General features: G+C 42.4%; 1 protein-coding gene across 4 annotated transcripts in view; it reads left to right on the forward strand.

The window, feature by feature from the left end:
* Positions 1-24758, forward strand: part of frem1a (Fras1 related extracellular matrix 1a) — a 400521-nt gene that overhangs the window by 201295 nt on the left and 174468 nt on the right. For all 4 annotated transcript variants that reach the window (XM_060838775.1, XM_060838786.1, XM_060838793.1 and 1 more), the window contains 3 exons: positions 2803-2970; positions 7423-7631; positions 14787-14880. In XM_060838775.1, coding sequence (XP_060694758.1) covers positions 2803-2970; positions 7423-7631; positions 14787-14880 — 471 coding nt within the window. The remainder of the gene's footprint in view (positions 1-2802; positions 2971-7422; positions 7632-14786; positions 14881-24758) is intronic.

The following is a 24758-nucleotide window of genomic DNA, read 5'->3' on the forward strand; positions in this document are numbered from 1 at the left end:
TCACCATCCTGACTTGGAAATAGATTATTCCTTCGCTGTCGCTGGGTCGGAGTTCTGGAATTCCTTCCCTAATGGCATTGTGGTCAACCCACAGCGGGTGGACTGCAGCGGTTCAAGAAAGCAGCTCACCACCATTTTCTCAAGGGCGACTAGAGACAGGCAATGAATGCTGGCCAGCCAGTGACGCCCACATTCCACAAAATGAACAAATGAAAAAAGCTGCAATGAGAAGGCTCACTCAGTTTAGAATTTGAAAAGGATTGATTAGATTAGATTTACAGTGTGGAAACAGGCCCTCCGGCCCAACAAGTCCACACCGACCCGCCGAAGCGCAACCCACCCATACCCCTACATTTACCCCTTACCTAACACTACGGGCAATTTAGCTTGGCCAATTCACCTGACCCGCACATCTTTGGACTGTGGGAGGAAACCGGAGCACCCGGAGGAAACCCACGCAGACACGGGGAGATCGTGCAAACTCCACACAGTCAGTCGCCTGAGTCGGGAATTGAACCCGGGTCTACAGGCGCTGTGAGGCAGCAGTGCTAACCACCGTGCCACCGTGCCGCCCACATTGTTCAGCAATGTGCGAGGTTTCTTAGGTAACAAATAATGAATGTCTTAAGTTATGTGGAATGTGTCCTTTCACACATATTTGATTACAATTTTCTATTATTGCTCATTTCATTCCTCCAAGGGTATTCAGGTGTTCTATTGTTATTTCAGGAACCTTTATGGCTTAGTGAGGTGTCCTTCTGCCTTTGAGCCAGGAGGTCTAGGTTCAAGACCCACTCCAAAACTTGGTGACCACAGAATGATGTGGCCATGCAGGTTTATTACCAACTTGTAAATCATCTTGATTTGCCTTCGGCAGGGGGTAGGAGTGGGAGAGTCTCCTGATCAGCCATGCTTGATGTGGAATGATGCTCTTCAAATTACAACTTCTGGTAATAAACTATGAGCTGTTTCAGGAGAAACTAGCTATGGAAACAGACATAGGCATATGCTTTGTTAGACTCAAGTGTCACTAGATACAGGCATGTGCCAAAATTATTACCTCTTATTTATACTTAGAGCCTTTCCTTTGTAAAAATTTCAAACCATTCTTTACCTGTTGCAATTTTTAACCCATTATTTGTCTCAATTCTGAGCAATTCCACAATTTGGATCATCACAGTTTATGTATTTTGTCCATATACTGCATCTCTTCTGAAAAATCCTTTCCATCTTTGTCTTTTAGGCACTCATTATTATCTTTCTGTCCACCTGTCAACAGTTTCCCTTTCTGGTGCACAACCCTTGTTTCCTTCTAACTCCAGTACTTCATCTCAAATCTCATTAACTTAGTCGAATGATATATATTCTTTATTTTCTTTATCATTTCAACATACTCAGATATGTTTCTTTTCCTTCCCCTATCATCATTGCAACTCCTGTCTGTTTCTGATTTCTGTGTTTGACACCCCTAAAACCAAAAAGGCTTTGGAAAGATAATCAAAGCTGGAGTTGTATACTCTATGGTAGGGTCCCGGGGAGTGTTACTGAACAAAGAGACCTTAGGGTGCAGGTACATTGTTCCTTGAAGGTAGAGTTGCAGGTAGACAGGGTAGTGAAGCAGGAATTTGGTTCACTTGCCTTTATTGATTGGCGATTTGAGTATAGGAATTGGAATGCCATTTTATGGGCACATTTAGAATACTGCATTCAATTCTGGTTTTCCTGCAAAAGAAATGATGCTGTTAAACTTGAAAGGATGCAGAAAAGACTTACAAGGATTTGAGCTGTAGGGAGAGGCTGAATAGGCTGGGGCTACTTTCTCTGGAGCATTGGAGGCTGAGGGGTAATCTTGTAGAGGTTATAAAATCATCAGAGGCATGGATAGGACAAGGTCTTTTTCCCCATGGCATAGATGTTCAAAACTAGAGGGCATAGGTTTAAGATGAGAGGGAAATGATATAAAAGGGACCTCAGGGACAACATTTTCACGCAGAAGATGGTGCATATATAGAGTGAACTGGCAGAGAAAGTGGTGGAGTTGTGTACAATTGCAACATTTAAATGACATCTGGATGAGTACATGAATGGGAAGGATTTAGAGGGATGTGGACCAAAAGTTGCCAAATGGGACTAGATTAATTTAGGATATCTGTAAGATTTACAAGGATGTTGCCAGGGTTGAAGGATTTGAGCATAGGGAGAGGTTGACTAGGCTAGGGCTGTTTTCCCTGGAGCATTGGATGCTGAGGGGTGACCTTACAGAGGTTTATAAAATCATGAGGGGCATGGATAGGATAAATAGACAAAGTCTTTTCCCTGGGGTGGGGGAGTCCAGAACTAGAGGGCATAGGTTTAGGGTGAGGGGAAAGATATAAAAGAGACCTGAGGGGCAACTTTTTTACACAGAGGGTGGTACATACGTGTATGGAATGAGCTGTTAGAGGAAGTGGTGGAGACTGGTACAATAGGAACATTTAAAAGGCATCTGGATGGGTACATGAATAGGAAGGGTTTGGAGGGATATGGGCCAGTGCTGGCAGGTGGGACTAGATTGGGTTGGGATATCTGATCGGCATGGACGGGTTGGACTGAAGTGTCTGTTTCTGTGCTGTACATCTCTATGACTCTATGGTCAGCATGTATGAGTTGGACCGAAGGGTCTGTTTCCATGCTGTGCAACCTATGACTCTTATGGCCTTATAAGGTGAACCAGAGGACTTTAAATAATACTAATGATTTATTATTATTTTTCTGCCTTCCACTTTTGTGATATATAACATGTTCTATTTTACTGTGTTTCAGCATGCGGTGAACTACCTGAAAGTGGCATACATGCCTCCTATACAGGATATTGGGCCAGATCCACAGCACCTTCAATTTCTCTTTTCAGTCAGTAATCAACATGGTGGCACATTAATTGGCCTTTGCTTCAATATTACAGTTCTCCCAGTTGACAATCAAGCACCAGAGGTAGGCAACCACATGAAAGTTCTGTTGAAGTTACTGGGTGTCTTTTGACATTATATAAATTATTCTCGCTAATCGCTAGGATTCACAGCTATAATTTTGATACAGTGATCTCAATAGCATTGTACTAGTAAGCTGTTGAGAACACAAAGGTGAATAAATTGAGCCTTCTTGTATTGGATTGACTCAATTGTCAGCAAATAACTGTGCAAATCAGAGTTTTGGAATACTGCATTCAAAAATTCTGTAATCCCTGCTGTAGGAAGGATGTTGTAATACTTGAGAGGGATCAGAAAATATTTACAAATATGTTGCCAGGATTGGAGGGTTTGAGCTACAGGGAAAGGTTTTCCCTAGAGCTTCAGAGAAGCTTTTAGAAGTTTATAATATCATGAGGAGCATGGATAGGGAGAACAGACAAGATTTCTTTTCCCCATGGTAGGGGAGTACAAAACTAGAGGGCATATGTTTAAGGTGAGTGGGGAAAGATTTAAAAGAGACCGAAAGGGGTCCCTTTTTTCACACAGAGGGTGGTGCATGTATGAAATGAGCTGCAAGAGGAAGTGGTGGAGGCTGGTTCAATTCCAACATTTAAAAGGCAAATGGATTGGTATATGAATAGAAAGGGTCAAGAGGGATATGAGTTGAATGTGGCAAATTGGACTAGCTTAATTTAAGATGTCTGGTCAGTATGGACGAGTTGGACCGAAGGATCTGTGTCCACGCTCTACATCTGTATTATTATATGACTTTAATTGCCTGGGCTCTGGGGACAGAAGATTAGTTTTGTGGACCTCAGTGGATTATTGCCCAGGACCACATAAAAATAGTTTCAAACTGACCTATTGTCTGTGTCTAACATAAGGTTCCCCAAAAGGTGGCATTTGAGGTCTTTTCTGGTTACACTTTTTCAATTGTCACTCCTTCATTGATAAGAACAGACCAATAAGACCTTGACTCCACTTTGAAGTCAAGTGAAAAGATGTGAATGTTGACTAGATTTGTCTTTTTCTTCTCTGGTTATTGATTCATTGAAGAGATATAAACTGAGTGTAAATGCGTTACCTACACTGAAGATCAGGAATAAAGACAAAAGATGAGAGAAACTCAGCAGATCTGGCAACATTTCTGGAAAAATAGGTACAGAATTGATGTTTTATTTAGAATATCACATTTTATCTGAACTGTGGAACAGTCATGGAATTATAGAATCCTTATAGTGTGGAAAGAGGCCATTTAGCCCTTCGAGTCCTCACCATCCCTCCAAAGAGCATCCCATCCAGACCCACCCTCTACCCTAACCCATAACCCTGCATTTACTATAGTTAATCCATCTAACCTATGTATCCCTGGGCACTATGGACAAGTTAGCACGGCCAATCCACTGAACCTGCATATCTTTGGACTATGGGAGGAAACTGGAGCATCTGGCAGAAACCCAGGCAGACATGAAGAAAATGTGCAAATTTGCCCAGGGGTGAATTGAACCCGGGTCTCTGGCTCTGTGAATGCAGCAGTGCTAATCAGTTGTGCCAAGTCATGTTTGAGTCAAAACATTAATTTTTGTTTTTCTCTTTCTTTACAGCTACTGCTGACCTGATGAACTAGTTGTGTAGTATTTGTGCAACTATTAAAAGAGCAATGATTAAATGGACAGCTTCACTAGTCCGTCATCAGCTAGCTGTGTCAGGAGATATCAACACATTTACTATCATGTTGAGTTTGGTGAAAATGACCACATAAATTAAGTTTTGAATTACTGACCATACAGTGCAACAGTGCATCATGCTGTGGATGGTAGTTAGCCACTCTTGGACAACTCTGTGTGGAGTTTGTACGTACTCACCATGTTTGTGTGGATTTCACCTGGATGTTCTGGTTTCCTCCCACAGTCCAAAGATGTGAGAGTTAGGTAGATTAGCCATGCTAAATTGCCAATAGTATCTAGGGATGGCCTGGCTTGTTGGAATATAGGGGTAGGATGAGATGTTCTTCAGAGGATTAATGTGGACTTGATGAGCTGAATAGCGTGCTTCCACACTGTAGAGATTCTGTGAATCAATGATTCAAACCATACATCTTTTGTTTCTGTTGTTCAAATTCTGGATGGAGATGGTGAGTTGTGCAGGTAAGAATGCACAAATGAAAAATGGGAATACTGTTCCTGTGTAAATGAATATTCTTAAAAGATCTAGCTAAGGCAAACTCAAATAATCCCAGTTATGCTAAATTTCTTAAACTTTTTCCACTGAGAATATAGACTTACTGAAAGAATGGGATTGAGGATATTAAGTCAAGTCAATTTTAAAAATAATATTTATGATAAATTATCCAGCTTTGTTCAACACATGGCATCGTGATATAATAGAACTGTACTGAGGAAGATTATTAAAACTAAATCCAAAATGAAATAAATTTAATTTTTTTTGTTTAAGCATTGACCAATTTGTATTGCTTGAGGTTTTCACTTGACTCTTTACTGCTGAAAATTATTATAAGGACTGGTTATGATGTTATAATGAGTAATGCAGGTTGTGTGTTTTGCAACACTTGGCAGCAATACTGCATTTCATTGTATCATTGAATGGAGCTTTGTCTTAAGAATAATTGATTCATTCATCATCCACCTGACAGCCTTAATTCAAATATGGAACAAAACAGCTGAACTTCAGAGGGGAGGTGAGACCAACTACTCTTGACATCAAGGTCGCCTTTGACCAATACGGTATCAAAGATCCCTAGCAAAATTACAGTCAATGGAATCGGAGAGAGATCTATATGCTGGTTGGAGTCATACCTGGCATAGCGGAAGATGATTTCAGTCAAGGAACTTGAAATGTTAACTTTTGAGTTTCTCCACCAACTTTTATTTTTGTTTCAAATCTCCAGCATCCACAATTCTTTTTTTTATTATGCGAAGGTAGAGAGTTGAGATTATTGGAGATCTGTCAGGTCAGCTCCAAGATGTCTCTGCCGGAATTCCTACGGGTAGAATCCTGAGCCTAATTGTCTTCAGTTACTGAATCAATTATCCTTCCCTATCTTAAGTTCAGAAATGGGCATGTTTTTCAATGACTGCACAATGAACAATGCCATTAATGATACTTCAGGTACTGAAGTAATGCATGTTCATATGCTGCAGGACCTGGAAAAAAACCCAGATTTGGGCTGATAAGTGGCAAGTTACATTCAAACAATCAAGTACCAGGCAATGACCATCTCCAACAAGGGCGAATCTAACTATCATCAATGTTACCATTGCTAAATCCCCCACTTAATATCTTGAGGCTTACAATTGACCAGAAACTGAACTGGATAAGCTATATAAATGCAATTGGCTACAAGAGCAGGTCAGAGGCTGCAAGGAGTAACTTACTTCCTGTCTCTCCCAAGCCAGACCACCATCTACAAGTCAGGACTGTAATGGAATATTCCCCACTTGCCTAGATGAGTGAATACTCAAGAAGCTCCATATCATTAAGGACAAAGCAGATGGCGCGATTGACATCACATCCATAGAAGTTCATTCTCCATCAATGAAACTCAGTTGTAGAAGTGTGCACCATCTACAACATGGACTACAGAAATTCATCATGCTTCCTTAGACATCCCCTTGCATTCCCATGGATACTGACATTTAGAGGAGAAGGGCAGCACACATGTAAGAACACCCATATTTGCAATCCCACACATTATTCTGAGAGAGGGAGAGAAGGGCTCATGCCAGAAATGTCGATTCTCCTGCTCCTTGGATGCTGCCTGACCTGCTGCGCCTTTCCAGCAACACATTTTCAGCACACATTATTCTGAACTGGAAAATATATCACTGGTCCTTCAGTGTTGCTACATCAAAATCACAGAACTCCCTTCCAAAGGCACTGTGGGAGTAGCTACACTAGCTTGACTGCAGCAGTTCAAGAAGGCATCTGACCAGCATCTTCACAAGGGTAATTAGGGGTCGGCATTAAATGCTGACCCAGCTAATGATGTTCACATCCCATGAATGAGTTAAAGTCATGTCCAAAATAAAAACTTTTAATCACTGCCTCCTGGAAAATATCCTCACGTTATGCATCAGTGGATGATATGGTCACAATGAGTTTTGAGTGTTGTATGTAAATAACAGAACCTCAAATATAATGTAAGAGTTAAATTGAGTGGATTGCAAGTTATAACATGATTCCTATTGGGCTAGAATATAACAACTCAATTGGCTGCATGGAGAATATGCATTGTCTCTTACTGTTAACTAATTAACCTTAAATTTTCCTTAGATTCTTTAGGTGTAACTGTGAGATTACCCACATATTTCACCCCATGTCATTTCTTTATTTCTTTGTCTGTTTTAGCAATTTCTCCTATTGGAAGATCACCTTGGAAATGTCAGATAATAGTTTCTTCTTGCTCTGCAAGCAAGTAATAAAAATGAAAAATGGCTTTTCCATTTTATTTCAGATCTTGACAAAGCAATTGGATGTTGAAGAAGGAGGTGTAGGTCAGATTACAGTGGATCATATTCTGGTGATGGATGTGGACACAAAAGATCACCAGATCAAGATTGTGCTTCAGAAACAACCAATACATGGAGTGGTCAAAGTGGATGGTGATCCCATGATTGAAGGGGACATCTTCAATCTAGAAGACCTTGGGCAGTTAAAAATTAGGTGAGATATCTTTGCTGTTGTGTGATGGCCCATTCTCAATTTTATTGGACAGCAATGATCAGAGGTATTTTTGGCAGAAATACATTGAGGAAAGTTGAAATAGTTTTAATTTCCTTTCGTATTTGGCAACAAAAGTTTAAAGTTAGTCCATAACGTTGATCTAAAACATATAACTTTTTGCCTGGTGTGAGGCCGATCAATGATTGGGAAATCTCCTAAGCCCAGCCGCAAGACCATGCAAGCCAACAGAGTCAATGGAGTAGCTGTGAATACCTGACAATAAGTTTGCAGGGAGAATAGGAGAGCAGCAGTGCTGAGTAGGAAGGTGAGAGGGAGAGTAGGATTGGGGAATTGGAGTTTCTGTTATTAAGGAGGTAGTGGTAAGGTTTCTTTTGACAGGAGATCTGGAGGATGCCATGCAAGATATAGAGCCATGCCTGAAATGGCAATAGGTAAGTGGGAAGGTTGAAGGTCACTGAAAGTTTGGGACAGGGATTAGTGAGAGCAGAGGACCCAAAAGAGTTGAAATAAAAGAGATGACAAGAGAAGATCCTGGGAGTGTTGGAGAGAAAAGCAAATAAAGAGAGAAAATGTGTTCTGGTTAATCATTTTACATCATCACAGCAAAGAAAATATTTTCCTTTCACTTGCATCCCATTTATCTGATTAGAATAACGGCTAATAAAAGGCATTTGCCCACTTCTTTTTTTATAAGAAGCGGTCTTGCTTGAAGTTCTTGATTAAAAATTTTACCCATGTAAGACAGCACAAATATTGTTCGTTCTGCATGGTATCTCATTTTACAGAAACTGTCAGTATGTCACATTGGAGATAATTTTGAAATTCCATCAGAGGATGGCTTTTATAATGTAGGAAGGTAAAATCTTGACAATTTCACATTTGATGTCACCCTGCCTCGAAAATGTCCACTTCTAATTTAAACAAATTCTGGACAAGGGAGGGGTGATCAATTTGCTCTCAGGAGACTATGAATGTTTCAAATAAGGCTTCCATCTTTAAAAAGCTTTAAATTTCCTGCAGTCAGATGTGTTTTTCCACACTGTAGGCTGTCTGGCAGAACAGCCAGAATCGGTAGGTACATGCACTTATAGCACTGCTTGTGGGTCAGGATTGTTCAAACTCTTTCCTCCAGTCACAGCTCTGTAGAGTCAAACTATGCCACCATCCATTATTCAGCCTAATCCCAAGTCTTCCTATGGTCAATTGTGAATATTACCCTGACCACACTGCAACCATGATTTCTCTGCAACTCTCAACACTGAACATCCCCAATATCTTATCACTCACCCCTCTATGATTCCTCCATTCATCCCATAAGCTCCCACCATGATTTCTCCTGCAAACATTCCCTTCACTTCCTACACACCCTATGCACTCTGCCCCATGGCTGTGATCTTTTGCCCCAGAATTCCCCCACAACAGCTCATATTCAGTCTAGCTTTTGGATGGGAAACCTGGGGACAAATGCAAACAATCTCTAATTAGAACAATGGCATTCAGGATGATGCATATTTCAGGATTTCTTGATCTTAAATCATTAAGCTACCCAATCACTCTTATTCCTCCAAATTTTGGCATTAATAAATATTGGGCTATAAAATCTGCATCGAGTCATAGAGATATACAACATGGAAACAGACCATTACAATCCAACTCATCCATGCCAAACATATCCCAATCTAATCTAGTCCCATTTGCCAGCACCCAGCCCATATCCCTCCACACCCTTGCCAATCATATGATCTGCCGGATGCCTTTTAAATGTTGCAATTATACTTGTCACCACCACTTCCTCTGACAGCTCATTTCATACACGTACCACCCTCAACGTGAAAGTGTTGCCCCTCAGGTCTCTTTCCTCTCTCACGCTAAACCTTTGCCCTCTATTTCTGGGCTTTCCCCACCCACAGGAAAAGACTTTGTCTATTTATCCTATCCATGCCCCTGATGATTTTATAAACCTCTATAAGGCCTCAGCCTCCGACACTGCAGGGAAAACAGCCCCAGCCTATTCAACCTCTCCCTATAGCTCAAATCTTCCAACCCTGGCAACATCCTTATAAATTTTTTGAACCCTTTCAAGTTTCACAATATCCTCCCAATAGGAAGGAGACCAGAATTGCATGCAATATTCCAAAAGTGGTCTAGCATATGTGTCATTCTTTATCGGATCACAAATAAAAGTGTCTTGTGATTATCAATGAGGGATGAGGTATGAGGCAGAGGCAGAGTGGGGTGGAAGACAAAGGGTGGAGGGATGGGATGCTGGGGAGTGGAGCATGAGTTAGATGTCAAAGTGGAGGGGGGTAAGCCAAAGTGGAAAGGACATGAGACAAAGGGTAGAGTGAGTTAAAGCAGAGGGAAAAGGGGGTCAATGAGGCAAAATAGTGGATGGGGCAGGGCAGAGGAGTGGGGACAGGGTTGGGAGGCAGAGGGGGAGGGGTCTTACTCAACAGGGAGAGAAAAAGAAATCAGTGACACCATAAGAAGGCTATGAATGAGCTGGCTGAATAAGGACCGTTGCTTTGTTTTCCGCTTTTCACTGTCTAAGGATCTAAGTTTTTTAAATGATTTTTTTTGAATAAAGCATTCCATCAGATTTAAATGGGAATAGGAGAAGTATGGAATTCAGAATGACCTAAAAATCAAAGTTATGGCCCTTAAGTTGCATGGCTTTGTTTAATCTGAATTCATAAAGTCAGGGTCTAGTGAAGGTTCTTTTTCACTGAAACAGATGCAGGCGAGTGCATCCTGACTGATGGTAGGATTTTGCAGCAAATTTCCTTTTCATAGCAGTTGAAGGGCACCAATAAGAGGTTAGTATAGTTATCAGGTAACAAAACAGGATTTCTTCCAGAAAGCTAGTACTTCGAAATAAACCTGTTGACTATAACCTGGAGTTGTGTGATTTTTAACTTTGTACACCTCAGTCTCACACCGGCACCTCCAAATTAAAGAGATCTAAACTAGAAGCAGGTTCAGTTAAGCCTGGAGTGAGGTAATATTACCAGTTTGTTTCTTAGTGGACTGAATCAATGTAAATAGCAAATGCCTCTTACAGGACTGATGCAAATTTGTTCGTAAATTACAATCAAATTATTTTTCAAAGTTGAGGGGCTAAATTTTATAGGAGCCCGAATGACAAGGGCATGAAATCTGGGATATTTGTGTGAGAGATCAGGTGAGGCTCTCCTCAACATTGGGAACAGCTCATTGGATTTTCCAAGACATACAAGCATCGAGATGAGATATTTGCTGTGCAGTGGTGAAATGCCTGCAGAAGGAATTTATTGCTTGGCATCAGTCCTATTAGCATTCCACTTCCTATCCTACCATTTCCCATGAGGAAACTAGACACGGCAATTCCTAGCATGATTGTCAGAGTGTGTACCTGGCAGCTTCAGCTCATTGCTTACTCCTCTGAGCTCCCATCTTGGACCCCACAAAATAACATATCAGGCCATGCTGCACTTTTTACACCTGCCCAAGGATGCTGGCATCCAACCCATGCCTGCCTTGCAGGTCCCTCTTTTTCTATCCACTTACATGATGATTCTTCAGTTTAAAGCTACATTTCAGGGCACACTGGCATTGAAATGTTACTGCAAGGACACTCTTAGGGTCAGGCGTATATGTGCTTAAATCATTGATGGTGGAAGGATGGGTTGAGGGAGCAGAAGGTGAGGCATATATCATTCGATCATAAAGCAAAATCTTTTCATGGGTTTGGATAAACCTAGCCTGTTGACTTATGAATATACAGACTGCATCTCTGACCCATTTTTTGATTCCTAGCAGATGGGTTTTACAGTTCAGTTTATGAGTTTGAAGTTACGAGGGAGAAGTGTGGTGAAGGGGCAAGCGAGTGAGAAATAACAACATCTGTATCCAAGCTCCCTATTAGCGGTTAATGACCTTCTGAACCTTGCCCTTCACCTCCTTCATCACTTAGCCACCATGCCAGTTCATGTCTCCTCAAATTATCTTTGCATTCTATTTATTCCTCTATAACCATATATTAATTGAAAATATTTTCCATCTCTTTTGAGGGAAGGAGGAAGAAATGCACAAATCAACCATGTGCAAAAAGCCTCCTTATCTTTGATGCTGAGAGAAAAAACACATTCTAACATGTATGAAACAAAATCCTGTAATCTTGCTATCTGACACACCAGAGAAATACAGAAATTCGAACCAGGAGTAGCCCCTTCAGTTCTTTGAGCCTTCTCTGCCATTCAATATAATCATGGCTGATCATCTAACTCAGCGGTTTGTTCCCACTTTCTCTCCATACCCTCTGATTCCTTTATGCCTAGAATTATATCTAATTCGTTCTTCAAAATATTCAACATTTTGGCCTCAGCCACTACTCTGATGAAGAAATCTCTTCTCATCTCATTCCTAAGTGTTCTACCAAGTATCCTGAGACTGTTATCATGGTTCTTGACTCCCTGGTTACTGGGAACATTCTTTCTGCATTTACGTAGGTCTTGGCCTGTTAGAATTTTGGGTCTTCTATTGGTTCACAGTGGCTGAGTGGTTAGCACTGCTGCCTTATGGCGCCAGGGATCCAGGTTTGTTTCCAGCCTCAGGCTGTGTGGAGTTTGTACATTCTCCCCTTGTCCGTGTGGATTTCATCCAGGTGATCTGGTATCTTTCCCCAATCCAAAGAGCTTACATGAATTGGCCATGCTAAATTGGGGGTGTGTAAGTTCGGAACATTAATCAGCGGTAAATGTAAAATATTAGGGTAGAGGAATGGGTCTGGGTGAGTTTCTTCTGGAGGGTCAGTGTGGACATGTTGGGCCAAATGGCCTGTAGGGATTAGCAAGTTTTGAGAAGATTTGTAGCTCAGGTTGAGTTCTGGATGTAGATTTGCTCACTGAGCTGAAAGGTTCATTTTCAGATGTTTCATCACCATACTAGGGAACATCTTCAGTGAACCAGAACTCTATCAACAAACACATTGACTTGGACCCCATTTACCACCCCCTGTGAAAAAGAACAGGAAATGAACATCACCAACCTAAAGAAACCCAAACATATAAATAGAAAGCAGGAATTATCAGCAGTGCTTCATCCAGAGGCTCACTGAAAATGTTATCTAATACCTAGATGGAACAACTGTAGGGATTCTATAATATACCCACCTCATTCTTTTGAATGCCAGTGAGTTTATTGTTAATTGATCCAATCTCTCTTCATATGTCAGTCTTGCCCTAGAATCATAGAATCTCTATATTGCGGAAGCAGACCTTTAGCCCATCGAGTCCACACTGAAACTCCAAAAAGCATCCCACCCAGACCTATACCCCTACCCTGTCCCTATGACCCTGCATTTACCATGGCTAATCACCTAGCCAGCACAACCCTGGACACTATGGGCAATTTAGCAATGCCAATCCACTTAACTTGCACATCTTTCGACTATGGGAGGAAACTGTAGCACCCAGAGAAAGCCCACGCAGATATAGGTAGACAGTTGCCTTATGGTGGAATCGAATGCCACATCCCTGGTCCTATGCTTATCAGTTTTAGTCACTGAGTTGCCATGTTGCCTGAACAAAGGAATACCACTGTCTCTGCCTGGTTCTGAACAAGGGATCATTCACTTCTTAGGTAAACGTGATAAGCACTACACTACAGAAACAGAATGCTATCCCAGGGATCAGTCAGTTAAACCCTTGTTTCACGCACTCCATAGCTGGAACATCTTAAGTCAGAATCCTGGGTGAGTTAAGTAGAACATAATGGTTCACAGTATTCCAAGTGTGGTGCCACTGAGGCCTTGTACAATTTCATCATCATCCTTGCTGCTGTCGCAATGAAGGGCAACATGCCATTAGCTCACCTACATACTTCTTTTCAACAGCTGGTGTACAAGGGTGCGCAAATCTTGTTACACCTCTCCCTTTAGATAATAATTTGCCTTTCTGATTTGTTACCAAATTGGATAACCTTACATTTATCCATGTCTGTTGAAGCAAAGGCACAATCTGTTATTACGCTTCTTGAAACTTTCATTCATTCTTTAGTTGAATAGAAAACCAATTGTTTGAAATTCAGAGAAGCATTGATAATGGCATAGTTTTTCAAACAATAGACTGCTCTCTGGGAAGGAAACAATGGATGCTCAGTTTCACAGCAAAATGCCTGTCAATCAATGTAAGGGAAGGCAAAGTTAAATATTTTCCTGAGTTTAAAATTCAACTTTTTGAAAATGTAAACCAGATATTAAAATAAATTAAGATGGGGAAAAAGTAAGTGCTGCAGCTGCTCCAGCTAGCTTGTTCTTTTGTGAATGACTCTGTATATTGCCCTCAACTGATTTTATAAATCTGAGCAGTAATTGGACTCTGTTGGTGCTTTTATTAGATACAGAGGGTGATGGAGTAAGTGGTGGTTCCAAATGACATGCTGGAGATGTCCAGATATGAGGGCTCAGAATCTGAGAATGGGACTGAACCAGCTGGGATACGAAAGGATTTGGGGAATAGGAAAGGGAAGTGGGATTAATTAGTATAAAGCAAAACAAAGTGAACACCTTGTAAATTATACGGTTTGATTTGACTAAGCAAGGGTACATTGAATTGAGCCAGGAGGCTAGGATTTTGGCAAAGATTGTTTCATCACTATCTGAGACTTTATGTTGCTTAAATAACTACACATATTTGTGACTGTAAACTTTCTATAGAATTGTAATTATAGCCAATGAGAAAAATGGTTGGCTGAAAAATAATGGAAGGATTTTAATTGTGGTATTTGATATAATGAAATATACTTGATGTTGCAGATTCTTTCAGCTCTTCAACCCTTTGATCTCCATTGCTAGTATCTTGAGTGTAGCAGCTGTATAGCTTTGATCACAAGCAGAGAAGCTAATGGTTGATTAGATCAATTTTGAAGTGGCAATGGTCTTATGTAATTTGCATACTCTCAGTTCTGTCATGGATTGTCACATTCTCTTTATTTAAATAATTTGCATTTGCTTCTTGACATAACTTAACACTCTTCCAGATTTCAGGCTATCCATTAAGTGTTACTTCTCATTATTCCACTGGATACATTACATTGGTGTTGAGCTTTACTTTGTGACAATAACAACCATAGGTGAATGTGTCTATGTGTTCACAGTTACAATCATGATGACTCTGAGACACGGCGTGATGAAGTCACCTTTTCAGCCACTGATGGTTCAAATTCAGCTGAATGTGTACTGCAAATCCAGGTCAGTGGGGAGATGTTGAGAATAATTAAAAGGCAGTGGGAACTGATAGCTGGAATGTTGTGAGAGTTTTTAAAATCCCCATATTAAATAACATGGGAGACAGCTTTAGCTATTTTGTTAATGTTTTTGGTAAGAGGTTTAACGGCTCATTAGTCAAACTTTAAGTTTAAAAGTTTAGTTGCACAATATTACCAAAAGAATATTGAATCCTTCTGAATGTATAGACAACAGTCACTGTTCATGCAATTTTAATATACATTTTCATCACTTGCATGCTTTTAGGGATTCCACCCTCCTCCATTGATTTGTGTTTTTTTTAGTCATTATGTACCTAAGTACAGTCAAAAACTTGGTTTTGTAAAGGCAGATCATAGCAAACAAAGACATACCAACCACAGGGTGCTTCGACAGAGCAAGGCATACTGGGTTGTGGATGAGATCCTTCTGTAGGTTGTTTCTATCATAAAGAAAAGTTAATTACATGACTCTGGTTTCCTCACCAGGACAATGTAAAACATGTGAAGTTCCATTGAGTAGTTTACTGGTCATGCTCCCTTATTCTGAAACTGAGACTCCTGTCTCTCTTTGTCAGTTATGATCAATCATGGTTGCTAATTGTTGCTTTATTTCTTTACTTCATTACTCAAGTTACTTAATGTTAACTTTTCAATCAATCTGTTGAGAGACGATATTTGGAGCAGGTGGGACTTGTACCTAGGCCTCCCGAAGTCAGTATTAATTATTAATTTCCACAATTAGCTTTTGACTCCATTATAAACAATTCCAGTACTCAGTCTTGTTCATTGTTTGCAAAAGATTCAACAATTCTGTTGCTTGCAGTTATTCTTAAGGTAAACAACGTTTTTATGTTGTTTCCACAACTTTCCAGTTTCTGTATTGAAAAAACACATTCTCATAAATCCCCTATGCCTTTCAATAATGTTTTCTGTGAGCATTGACTAACTAGGTAGCATGTTTGGGTTAATGATTAGAATAGCAGAGAGGAGAAAGTGAGGGCAGCAGATGCTGGAGTGTCAGAGTGGAAAAGGTTGGTGCCGGAAAAGCACAGCAGGTCAGGCAGCATCTGAGGAGTAGGAGAATTGGCTTTTCGGACACAAGCCCTTCATGTGGAGAGGAACAAGGGATGAGAGATAAAACTGGGTTGGTGGTGGGGCTGGGGCTGGGGGGAAGGTAGGTGGGAAAATGATAGGTGGATGCAGGTGGGAGTATTTGTAATAGGTCGGTGCGGAGGGTGGAGTGGATACATGGGAAGGAATGTAGAACATAGACAAGTACAGCACAAAACAGGCCCTTGGCCTACTAAGTTGTGCCGAGATTTAATCCTAATGTAAAATATAGTAACTTAACCTATGCACCCCTCAACTCACTGCTATCCATGTGCATGTCCAGCAGTCGCTTAAATGTCCCTAATGACTCTGCTTCCACCACCACAGCTGGTAATGAATTCCATGCATTCACAACTCTCTGCATAAAGAACCTATCTCTGACATCTCCTTTATACCTTCCTCCTAATATCTTCAAACTATGACTTCTTGTACCAGTCAAACCTGCCCTGGTGAAAAGTCTCAGGCTATTGATTCTATCTATTCCTCTCATTATTTTGTACACCTCGATCAGGCCTCCTCTCTTCCTCCTTTTCTCCAGAGAGAAAAGTCTGAGCTTATTCAACCTTTCTTCATAAGGCAAGCCCTCTAGTCCAGGCAGCATTCTGGTAAACCTTCTTTGCAGGGAGAAAGTGAGGACTGCAGATGCTGGAGATCAGAGCTGAAAATGTGTTGCTGGAAAAGCGCAGCAGGTCAGGCAGCATCCAAGGAGCAGGAGAATCGACGTTTCGAGCATGAGCCCTTCTTCAGGAATGAGGAAAGTGTGCCAAGCAGTCTAAGATAAAAGGTAGGGAGGAGAGACTTGGTGGAGGGGCATTGGAAATGTGATAGGTGGAAGGAGGTTAAGGTGAGGGTGATAGGCCGGAGTGGGGGTGGGGGCGGAGAGGTCAGAAGGTGGTGCTGAGTTCGAGGGTTGGGATCGAGACAAGGTGGGGGGAGGGGAAATGAGGAAACTGGAGAAATCTAAGTTCATCCCTTGTGGTTGGAGGGTTCCTAGGCGGAAGATGAGGTGCTCTTCCTCCAGCCGTCATGTTGCTATGGTCTGGCGATGGAGGAGTCCAAGGATCTGCATGTCCTTGGTGGAGTGGGAGGGGGAATTGAAGTGTTGAGCCACGGGGTGGTTGGGTTGGTTGGGTTGGTTGGTTCGGGTGTCCCAGAGATGTTCTCTGAAACCTTCTTTGCACCCTCTTTAAAGCCTCTGTATTTTTTCTCCAGTAGGGCAACCAGAACTAGACACAATATTCCAAGTGTGATCTCACCAGGGTCTTGTAGCGCTGCAGCAAAATCTCACGGCTCTTAAACTCTATCCCCCTGTTAATGAAAGCCAAAACACCATATGCCTTCTTAAAAAGCCTATCCACTTGGATGGCAGCTTTGAGGGATCTATGTACTTGCATACCCAAATCCGTCTGTTCCTCCACACTGCCAAGAATCCTGTCTTTAATCCCATATTCAGCATTCGAGTTCGACCTTCCAAAATGCATCACTTCGCATTTATCCAGGTTGCACTCAATCTGCCATTTCTCAGCCCAGCTCTGCATCCTGTCTATGTCACGCTGCAACCTGCAGTAGCCCTCTATACTATCAACAACACCTCCAACCTTTGTATCATCTGCAAATATACTAAACCATTCCTCAACCTCCTCATCCAAGTCATTTATAAAAACTACAATGAGCAGAGGTTCAATTACAGAGCCCTGAGGGACCCCACTCAACACTGACCTCCAGGCAGAATACTTTACATCTACAACCACTCTCTGCCTCCTGTCAGCCAGCTAATTCTGAATCCAGATAGCTACAAGATCCCTGTATCCCATACTTCGTGACTTTATGAATGAGCCTACCATGGAGAACCCTATCAAATGCCTTGCTGAAATCCATATACACCACATCCATTGCTCGACCGTCGTCAACCTGTCTTGACACCACCTCAAAGAATTCAATAAGATTTGTGAGGAGCAGGTCATGCCTCACAAAGCCATGCTAACTGCCTTTAATCACACTATGCTTTGCCAAATAGTCATAAATCCTATCCCTCAGAATTATTTCCAAAACTTTGCTGACCACAGACATAAGACTGACTGGTCTGTAATTGCCAGGGATTTCTCTATTACCCTTCTTGAAAAGAGGAACAACATTTGCCTCCTTCAAATCCTCCGGTACGACTCCTGTGGAGAGTGAATAGGCAAATACCTTCGCTAGCAGCTTAGCAACCTCCTTTCTCACTTCTCAGAGCTGCCTAGGATAAATCTGGTCTGGCCCTGGGGACTTATCAATCTTAATGTTTTCCAAAATTTCCAGCACATCAACTTCATCAATCTTGATTTGGTCAAGAATGTATCCCACCTCCTCAAAGTTTTCATTTACAAAAAGTTCCCTTTCCTTGGGGAAAACTGAAGCAAAAAACTCATTTAGGGCTTCCCCTATCTGCTCAGATTCCACGCACAATTTCTTTCTGCTATCCCTGATCGGCCCTACCTTTTCCCTGATCATTCAGGGAAATGGACAAGTAGGACAGGTCAAGAGGGTGGTGCTGAATTAGAGAGTTGGATCTGGGATGAGGTGGGAGAAGGAGAGATTTGGAAACTATTGCAGTTAATGTTGATGCCATGTGGTTGAAAGGTCACGAGGTGGAAGTTGGCGGGCAACTTTGAATTGATGGTGCAGGAGGCCTCGGATTTGAATGTTCCTGGGAGTAGGAGGGGGAGCTGAAGTGTTTGGCTGACAAGGTGGTTGGGTTGTTTGGTGCATATGTTCCAGAGATGTTCCCTTAAATACTTCACGAGTTGGCATTCTGTCTTCCTGATGTAGAGGAGACCACATTGAGAGCAATGGATGCAGTAGATGAGATAGATGAATGTGCAGGAAAATCTCTGCCAGATGTGAAAAAATCCTTTGGGGCTTTGGACGGATGTGAGGGAGGAGGTGTGGGCGCAGGTTTTACACTTCTTGTGGCAGCAAGGGAAGGTGCCAGGTGTGGAGGGTGGGTTGGTGGGGGTGTGGACCTAATAAGGGATAATGAATGGAATGGTTCTGCAAAATGCAGATAGGGCTGGGGAGGGAAATATATCTTTGGTGGTGGGGTCTGATTGGTGGTGGTGGTAGAAGTGGTGGAGAACAATGCACTGTATCTGGAGATTAGTGGGGTGGAAGGTGTAGACCGGGGTGGGTTTCTATCCTTGTTGTGTTTGGAGGGGTGGGGTTCGAGGGAGGAGGTGCAAGAAGTGGACGAGATGTGCTGGAGGGCATTGTTGATCATGGGGAAATTGTGGTCCTTAAAATAGGGGGCCATCTAGAATGACCTGCAGTGGAATTGAGTCTCCTGGGAGCAGATATGGCAGAGACAGAGGAATTGAGAGTAAGTGATCGTGTTTTTACAGGAGAGGTTTGGGAGGAGGAGTAGTCAAGATGGCTGTGGGAGTCCATGGGTTTAAAATAGATGTCTGTGTTGAGTCAGTCACCGGAGATGGAGAATTCCACGAAGGGGTGGGAGGTGTCAGATATGGTCCATGTAAATTTCAGGTCAGGGTGGAAGGTCCATCGCCATTTCCAGCGACCGACTCAACACGGATATTTTCTTCAAACCTATTAATTCTCACAGTTACCTGGACTACACCTTCTCCCAATCCTACTCTTGGAAAGATGCAATCCATTACTCCCAATTCCTCCGCCTCCACTGTATCTGCTCCGAGGAAGAGCAATTCTACCCCAGGACATCCCAGATTTCAGAGACCGCAATTTCCCCTCCTACATGATCAACAATACCTTCCAGCACATCACCTCCACTTTCTGGACCTGTGCCCTTGAATCCCACCCCAACAACCAACAAATATAGAACTCCCATGCTCCTCACTTCCCATTCCACTAATCTCTGGATGCAGCACATTACCCTTTGCCATTTTCACCACCTACAGTCAGACACCATCATCAAAGATATATTTCCCTCCCGAGCCCTGTCTGTGTTCCACAGAGACCATTCCCTCCATGACTCCCTCATTAGGTCAACCCACCCTCCTCAGCTGGAACTTTTCCTTGCCGTCGCATGAGGTGTAAAACTAATGCCCACACCTTCCCACTAACCTACGTCCAAGGCGTCAAAGGAAATTTTCACATTCGGCAGATATTTTCCTGCACATCTATCCACCTTATCTATTGCATCCATTGCTCTAGGTGTGATCTCCTCAACATCAGGGAGACAGGATGCCAACTCACAGAGCATTACAAAGAACATCTCTGACACCCCCCCCCCCACCCCCCATCACCCACCACCCACCACCTACCACACACCACACACCATTTCCACTATCCCTCCCAATCCCCAAGGACATGCAAGTCCTGGGCCTCCTTCACTGCTAAATCAAAGCCACCCGATGCCTGGAGGAAGAATACCTCATCTTCTGCCTTGGGACCCTTCAACCACATGGCATCAACATCAACTTCACTAGTTTGCAAATCTCCTTTTCCTCCACCTCATCCCAGATCCAATCCTCCAACTCGGCACCACCGTTTTGACCTGTCCATCTTCCTTCTCATCTATCTGCTCCACCCTCCCCACTGACATATCACAATAAACCTCCAGTTATATCCACCTATTGCCTACTCACTTGCCTTCCCCCCCAGCCCCACCCCCATCCTACCCACCTATTTATCTCTCATCCCTCTTCCTCCTCCACATTCTTGATGAAGGGTTTATGCCTGAACTTTCGACTCTCCTGCCCTTCAGATGCTGCCTGAACTGCTGCGCTTTTCCAGTGCCACCCTTTTTGACTCCAATAATGATTAGAGCAATTTTTATATAGAACATAGAACATAGAACATAGAAGGATACAGCGCAGTACAGGCCCTTCGGCCCTCGATGTTGCGCCGACCGAGTCCTACCTAACCTATACTAGCCCAATAACTTCCAAATGCCTATCCAATGCCCGCTTAAATGAACATAAAGAAGGAGAGTTCACCACTGATACGGGCAGGGCATTCCATGAACTCACAACCCGCTGTGTGAAGAATCTACCCCTAACATCTGTCCTATACCTACCACCCCTTAATTTAAAGCTATGTCCCCTAGTAACACCTGACTCCATTAGCGGTAAAAGGTTCTTAGTATCTACCCTATCTAAACCCCTAATCATCTTATACACTTCTATCAGATCTCCCCTAAACCTTCTCTTCTCCAATGAGAACAGCCCCAAGTGCCTCAGCCTTTCCTCATAAGATTTTCCTACCATTCCAGGCAACATCCTGGTAAACCTCCTCTGCACTCGTTCTAAAGCTTCCACATCCTTCCTATAGTATGGCGACCAAAACTGCACACAATACTCCAGATGAGGCCTCACCAGAGTCTTATACAACTGCAACATGACCTCAGGACTCCGGAACTCAATTCCTCTACCAATAAAGCCCAGTACACCATATGCCTTCCTCACAGCACTATTTAGCTGGGTGGCAACTTTCAGAGATCTGTGTACATAGACACCAAGATCCCTCTGCTCATCCACACTACCAAGTAGCCTACCATTAGCCCAGTAATCCAACATCTTGTTATTCCTACCAAAGTGAACAACTTCGCACTTAGCTACATTGAATTCCATTTGCCACATTTCCGCCCAGCTCTGCAACTTATCTATATCCCGCTGTAACCTACCACTTCCTTCCTCACTATCCACAACTCCACCGACTTTCGTGTCATCCGCAAACTTGCTTACCCAGCTTTCAAGTCCTTCCTCTAGATCATTTATAAAGATAACAAAAAGCAATGGTCCCAAAACAGATCCTTGTGGTACACCGCTAGTAACTGCGCTCCAAGATGAACATAATCCATCAACTACTACCCTCTGTCTCCTTCCAGCCAGCCAATTCCTAATCCAAACCTCTAATGTATCCTCAATGCCATACCTCCGAAGTTTTAGCATTAGCCTACCATGGGGAACCTTATCGAACGCCTTACTAAAATCCATATACACAACATCTACTGCTTTACCCTCATCCACTTCCATAGTCACCTTCTCAAAGAACTCAATAAGGTTTGTGAGGCACGACCTGCCCTTCACAAAACCATGCTGGCTATCCCTGATCACGTTATTCCTACCCAGATGTTCATAAATCTTATCCCTTACCATTCTCTCTAAGACTTTGCCCACCACTGAAGTCAGACTCACTGGCCTATAGTTACTAGGGCTATCCCTACTCCCTTTCTTGAACAATGGGACCACATTCGCTATCCTCCAGTCCTCTGGTACTATTCCCGTTGACAATGACGACATAAAAATCCAGGCCAATGGCTCTGCTATCTCCTCCCTAGCTTCCCATAGATCCTGGGGTAAATGCCATCAGGCCCAGGAGACTTATCTATATTCATCCTTTCCAATATTCCCAAAACCTCTTCCCTGCATATTTCCAGGGCATCCATTCTAATTATTTGTGATTCCATATTCACATCAGCAACAGTGTCCTGTTCCTGAGTGAATACTGATGAAAAGTACTGATTTAATGTCTCTCCAATCTCCTCCGCCTCCACACACAACTTCCCACTACTATCCTTGACTGGACCGATACCTACCCTAGTCATCCTTTTATTCTTGACATACCTATAGAAAGCCTTTGGGTTTTCCCTAATCCTACCAGCTAAAGACTTTTCATGTCCCCTTCTCGCTTTTCTTAGCTCCCTCTTTAGCTCCTTCCTGGCTACCTTATAACTCTCAATCGCCCCTACTGAACCTTCACACCTCATCTTTACATATGCCGCCTTCTTCCCTTTCACAAGGGACTCCAATTCCTTACTAAACCACGGCTGCCTCACAAGGCCCTTTACACCATGCCTGACTGGTACAAATATATTTTTAAGCTTCTGATTTGAGATGTGATTTAGCAAAGGTAGACTTGAAACTAGCTACCTGGCAGTAACCCAATTTCTGCAGTGGGAGATCCGTACAAGAAGAAGATCTTTAGGATTCAGAAGAAATATTTTTCACAGAAACTAAATGATGGAACTCCCAAATCTAGAGTCCTCTCAATAGCAAGAAAAAAAGAGCATCAGTCAGATACTGAGAGTTTAATTCTACAGAAAGCCTGGAGCTGTATAGACAGCACAGTGGTGAAATTACAAAAAGGAATTTAGTGGGTGGCATGGTGGCTCAGTGGTTAGCACTGCTGCCTCACAGCACCAGGGACTCGGGTTTGATTCCTGCCTCAGGCAACTATCTGTGTGGAGTTTGTAAATTCGCCCCATCTATGGATTTCTTCCAGGTGCTCTGGTTTCCTTCCTCAATCCAAAGACATGCAGCTCAGGTGAATTTGTCATGCAAAATTGCCCAAAGGATTAGGTGCATTAGTCAGGGGTAAAGATGGGGTAGGGAAATGGAACTGGGTAGGGAAATGGACCTGGGTGGGTTACTCTCTGGAGGGTTGGTGTGGACTTGTTGGGCCAATTGGCCTGTTTCCATACTATAGAGAATCTAATCAATGAATTAAGAAAGCAAAGATAGGGCATGAAAAGTATTGGTAAGAAAATCTCAATGATGTCTTATACCGTAACCACATTTAAAGTAAAGTCAAAAAAGTAACCTGATTCTGGTTCTCGCTGAATATTTTCTGCATTCAGTGTCAGATGAGAAAAATACAGACACTCTGGTGAAAAAGGTAAGGTATTTGGGGTGGGCTGACTAGATGGATACAAAACTGGCTTGGTCATAGATGAAAGAGGGTAGCAGTGGAAGGGTGCTTTTCTGAATGGAGACTGGCAACTAGTGCTGTTCCACAGGGATCAGTCTTGAGTCCTCTGTTGTTTGTAGTATATATAAACGATCTGGAGGAAAATGTGGATGATCTGATTTGTAAGTTTGCAGATGACATGAAAATTGGTGGAGTTGCTGATCGTGCCAATGATTGTGAAAAGATGCAACGGAATATAGATAGATTGGCGATTTGGGCACAGAAATGGCAGATGGAGTTAATCCAGACAAATGTGAGGTGAAGCCTTGTGGAAGATTAAATTTAGGTATGAATTATACTGTAAATGGCAGAACCCTTAGGAACATTAATGTACAGTTGGATCTGGACATGCAGGTCCACAGTTCCCTAAAGGCGACCAAGGTGATTAAGAAAGTACATGGCATGCTCGCCTTCATCAACTGGGGCATGGAGTGAAAGAGTTGGCAAACCATGTTGCAGCTATATAAAACCCTTGTTAGGCCACATTTGGAGTATTGTGTGCAGTTTTGGTCTCCACACTACCAGAAGGAAGTGGAAGCTTTGGAGAGAGTGCAGAGAAGGTTCACCAGGGTGTTGCCTGGTCTCAAGGGCATTGACTATGGGGAAAAGTTAAAAAGACTAGGATTGTTTTTACTGCAAAGATAGCAACTGAGAGGAAAATTTTCATGCAGAGAATAGTAGGAGTTTGGAACACACTGTCAGAAGAGGTGGTAGAAACAGGCATGTTGGTGACATTTAAGAGGCATATGGGTGGTTATACAAATGGGGCGGAAATAGAGGGATAGGGACCAAATAAGAGCAGAAGGTTTGATTTTTAGTTTTGTTAGGGCATGATGATTGGCACAGGTTTGGAGGGTCAAAGGGCCTGTTCTTCTGCTGTACTTCTGTTTTGTTCTTTTGTGTAAGGATGGATAAATATAATGAGAGAAAATATAAAGAGGTTTAACATTTATGAAAGTAAATAAACTGCCAAACTCAGCTGAATTATGAACTAGGATGTTTAAAAAGTCCAAAGAGCAAATACAAGACTCTAACAGTCAATTTAAT

This window comes from Hemiscyllium ocellatum, chromosome 2 (assembly GCF_020745735.1).
Source record: "Hemiscyllium ocellatum isolate sHemOce1 chromosome 2, sHemOce1.pat.X.cur, whole genome shotgun sequence".
NCBI lineage: Eukaryota > Metazoa > Chordata > Chondrichthyes > Orectolobiformes > Hemiscylliidae > Hemiscyllium > Hemiscyllium ocellatum.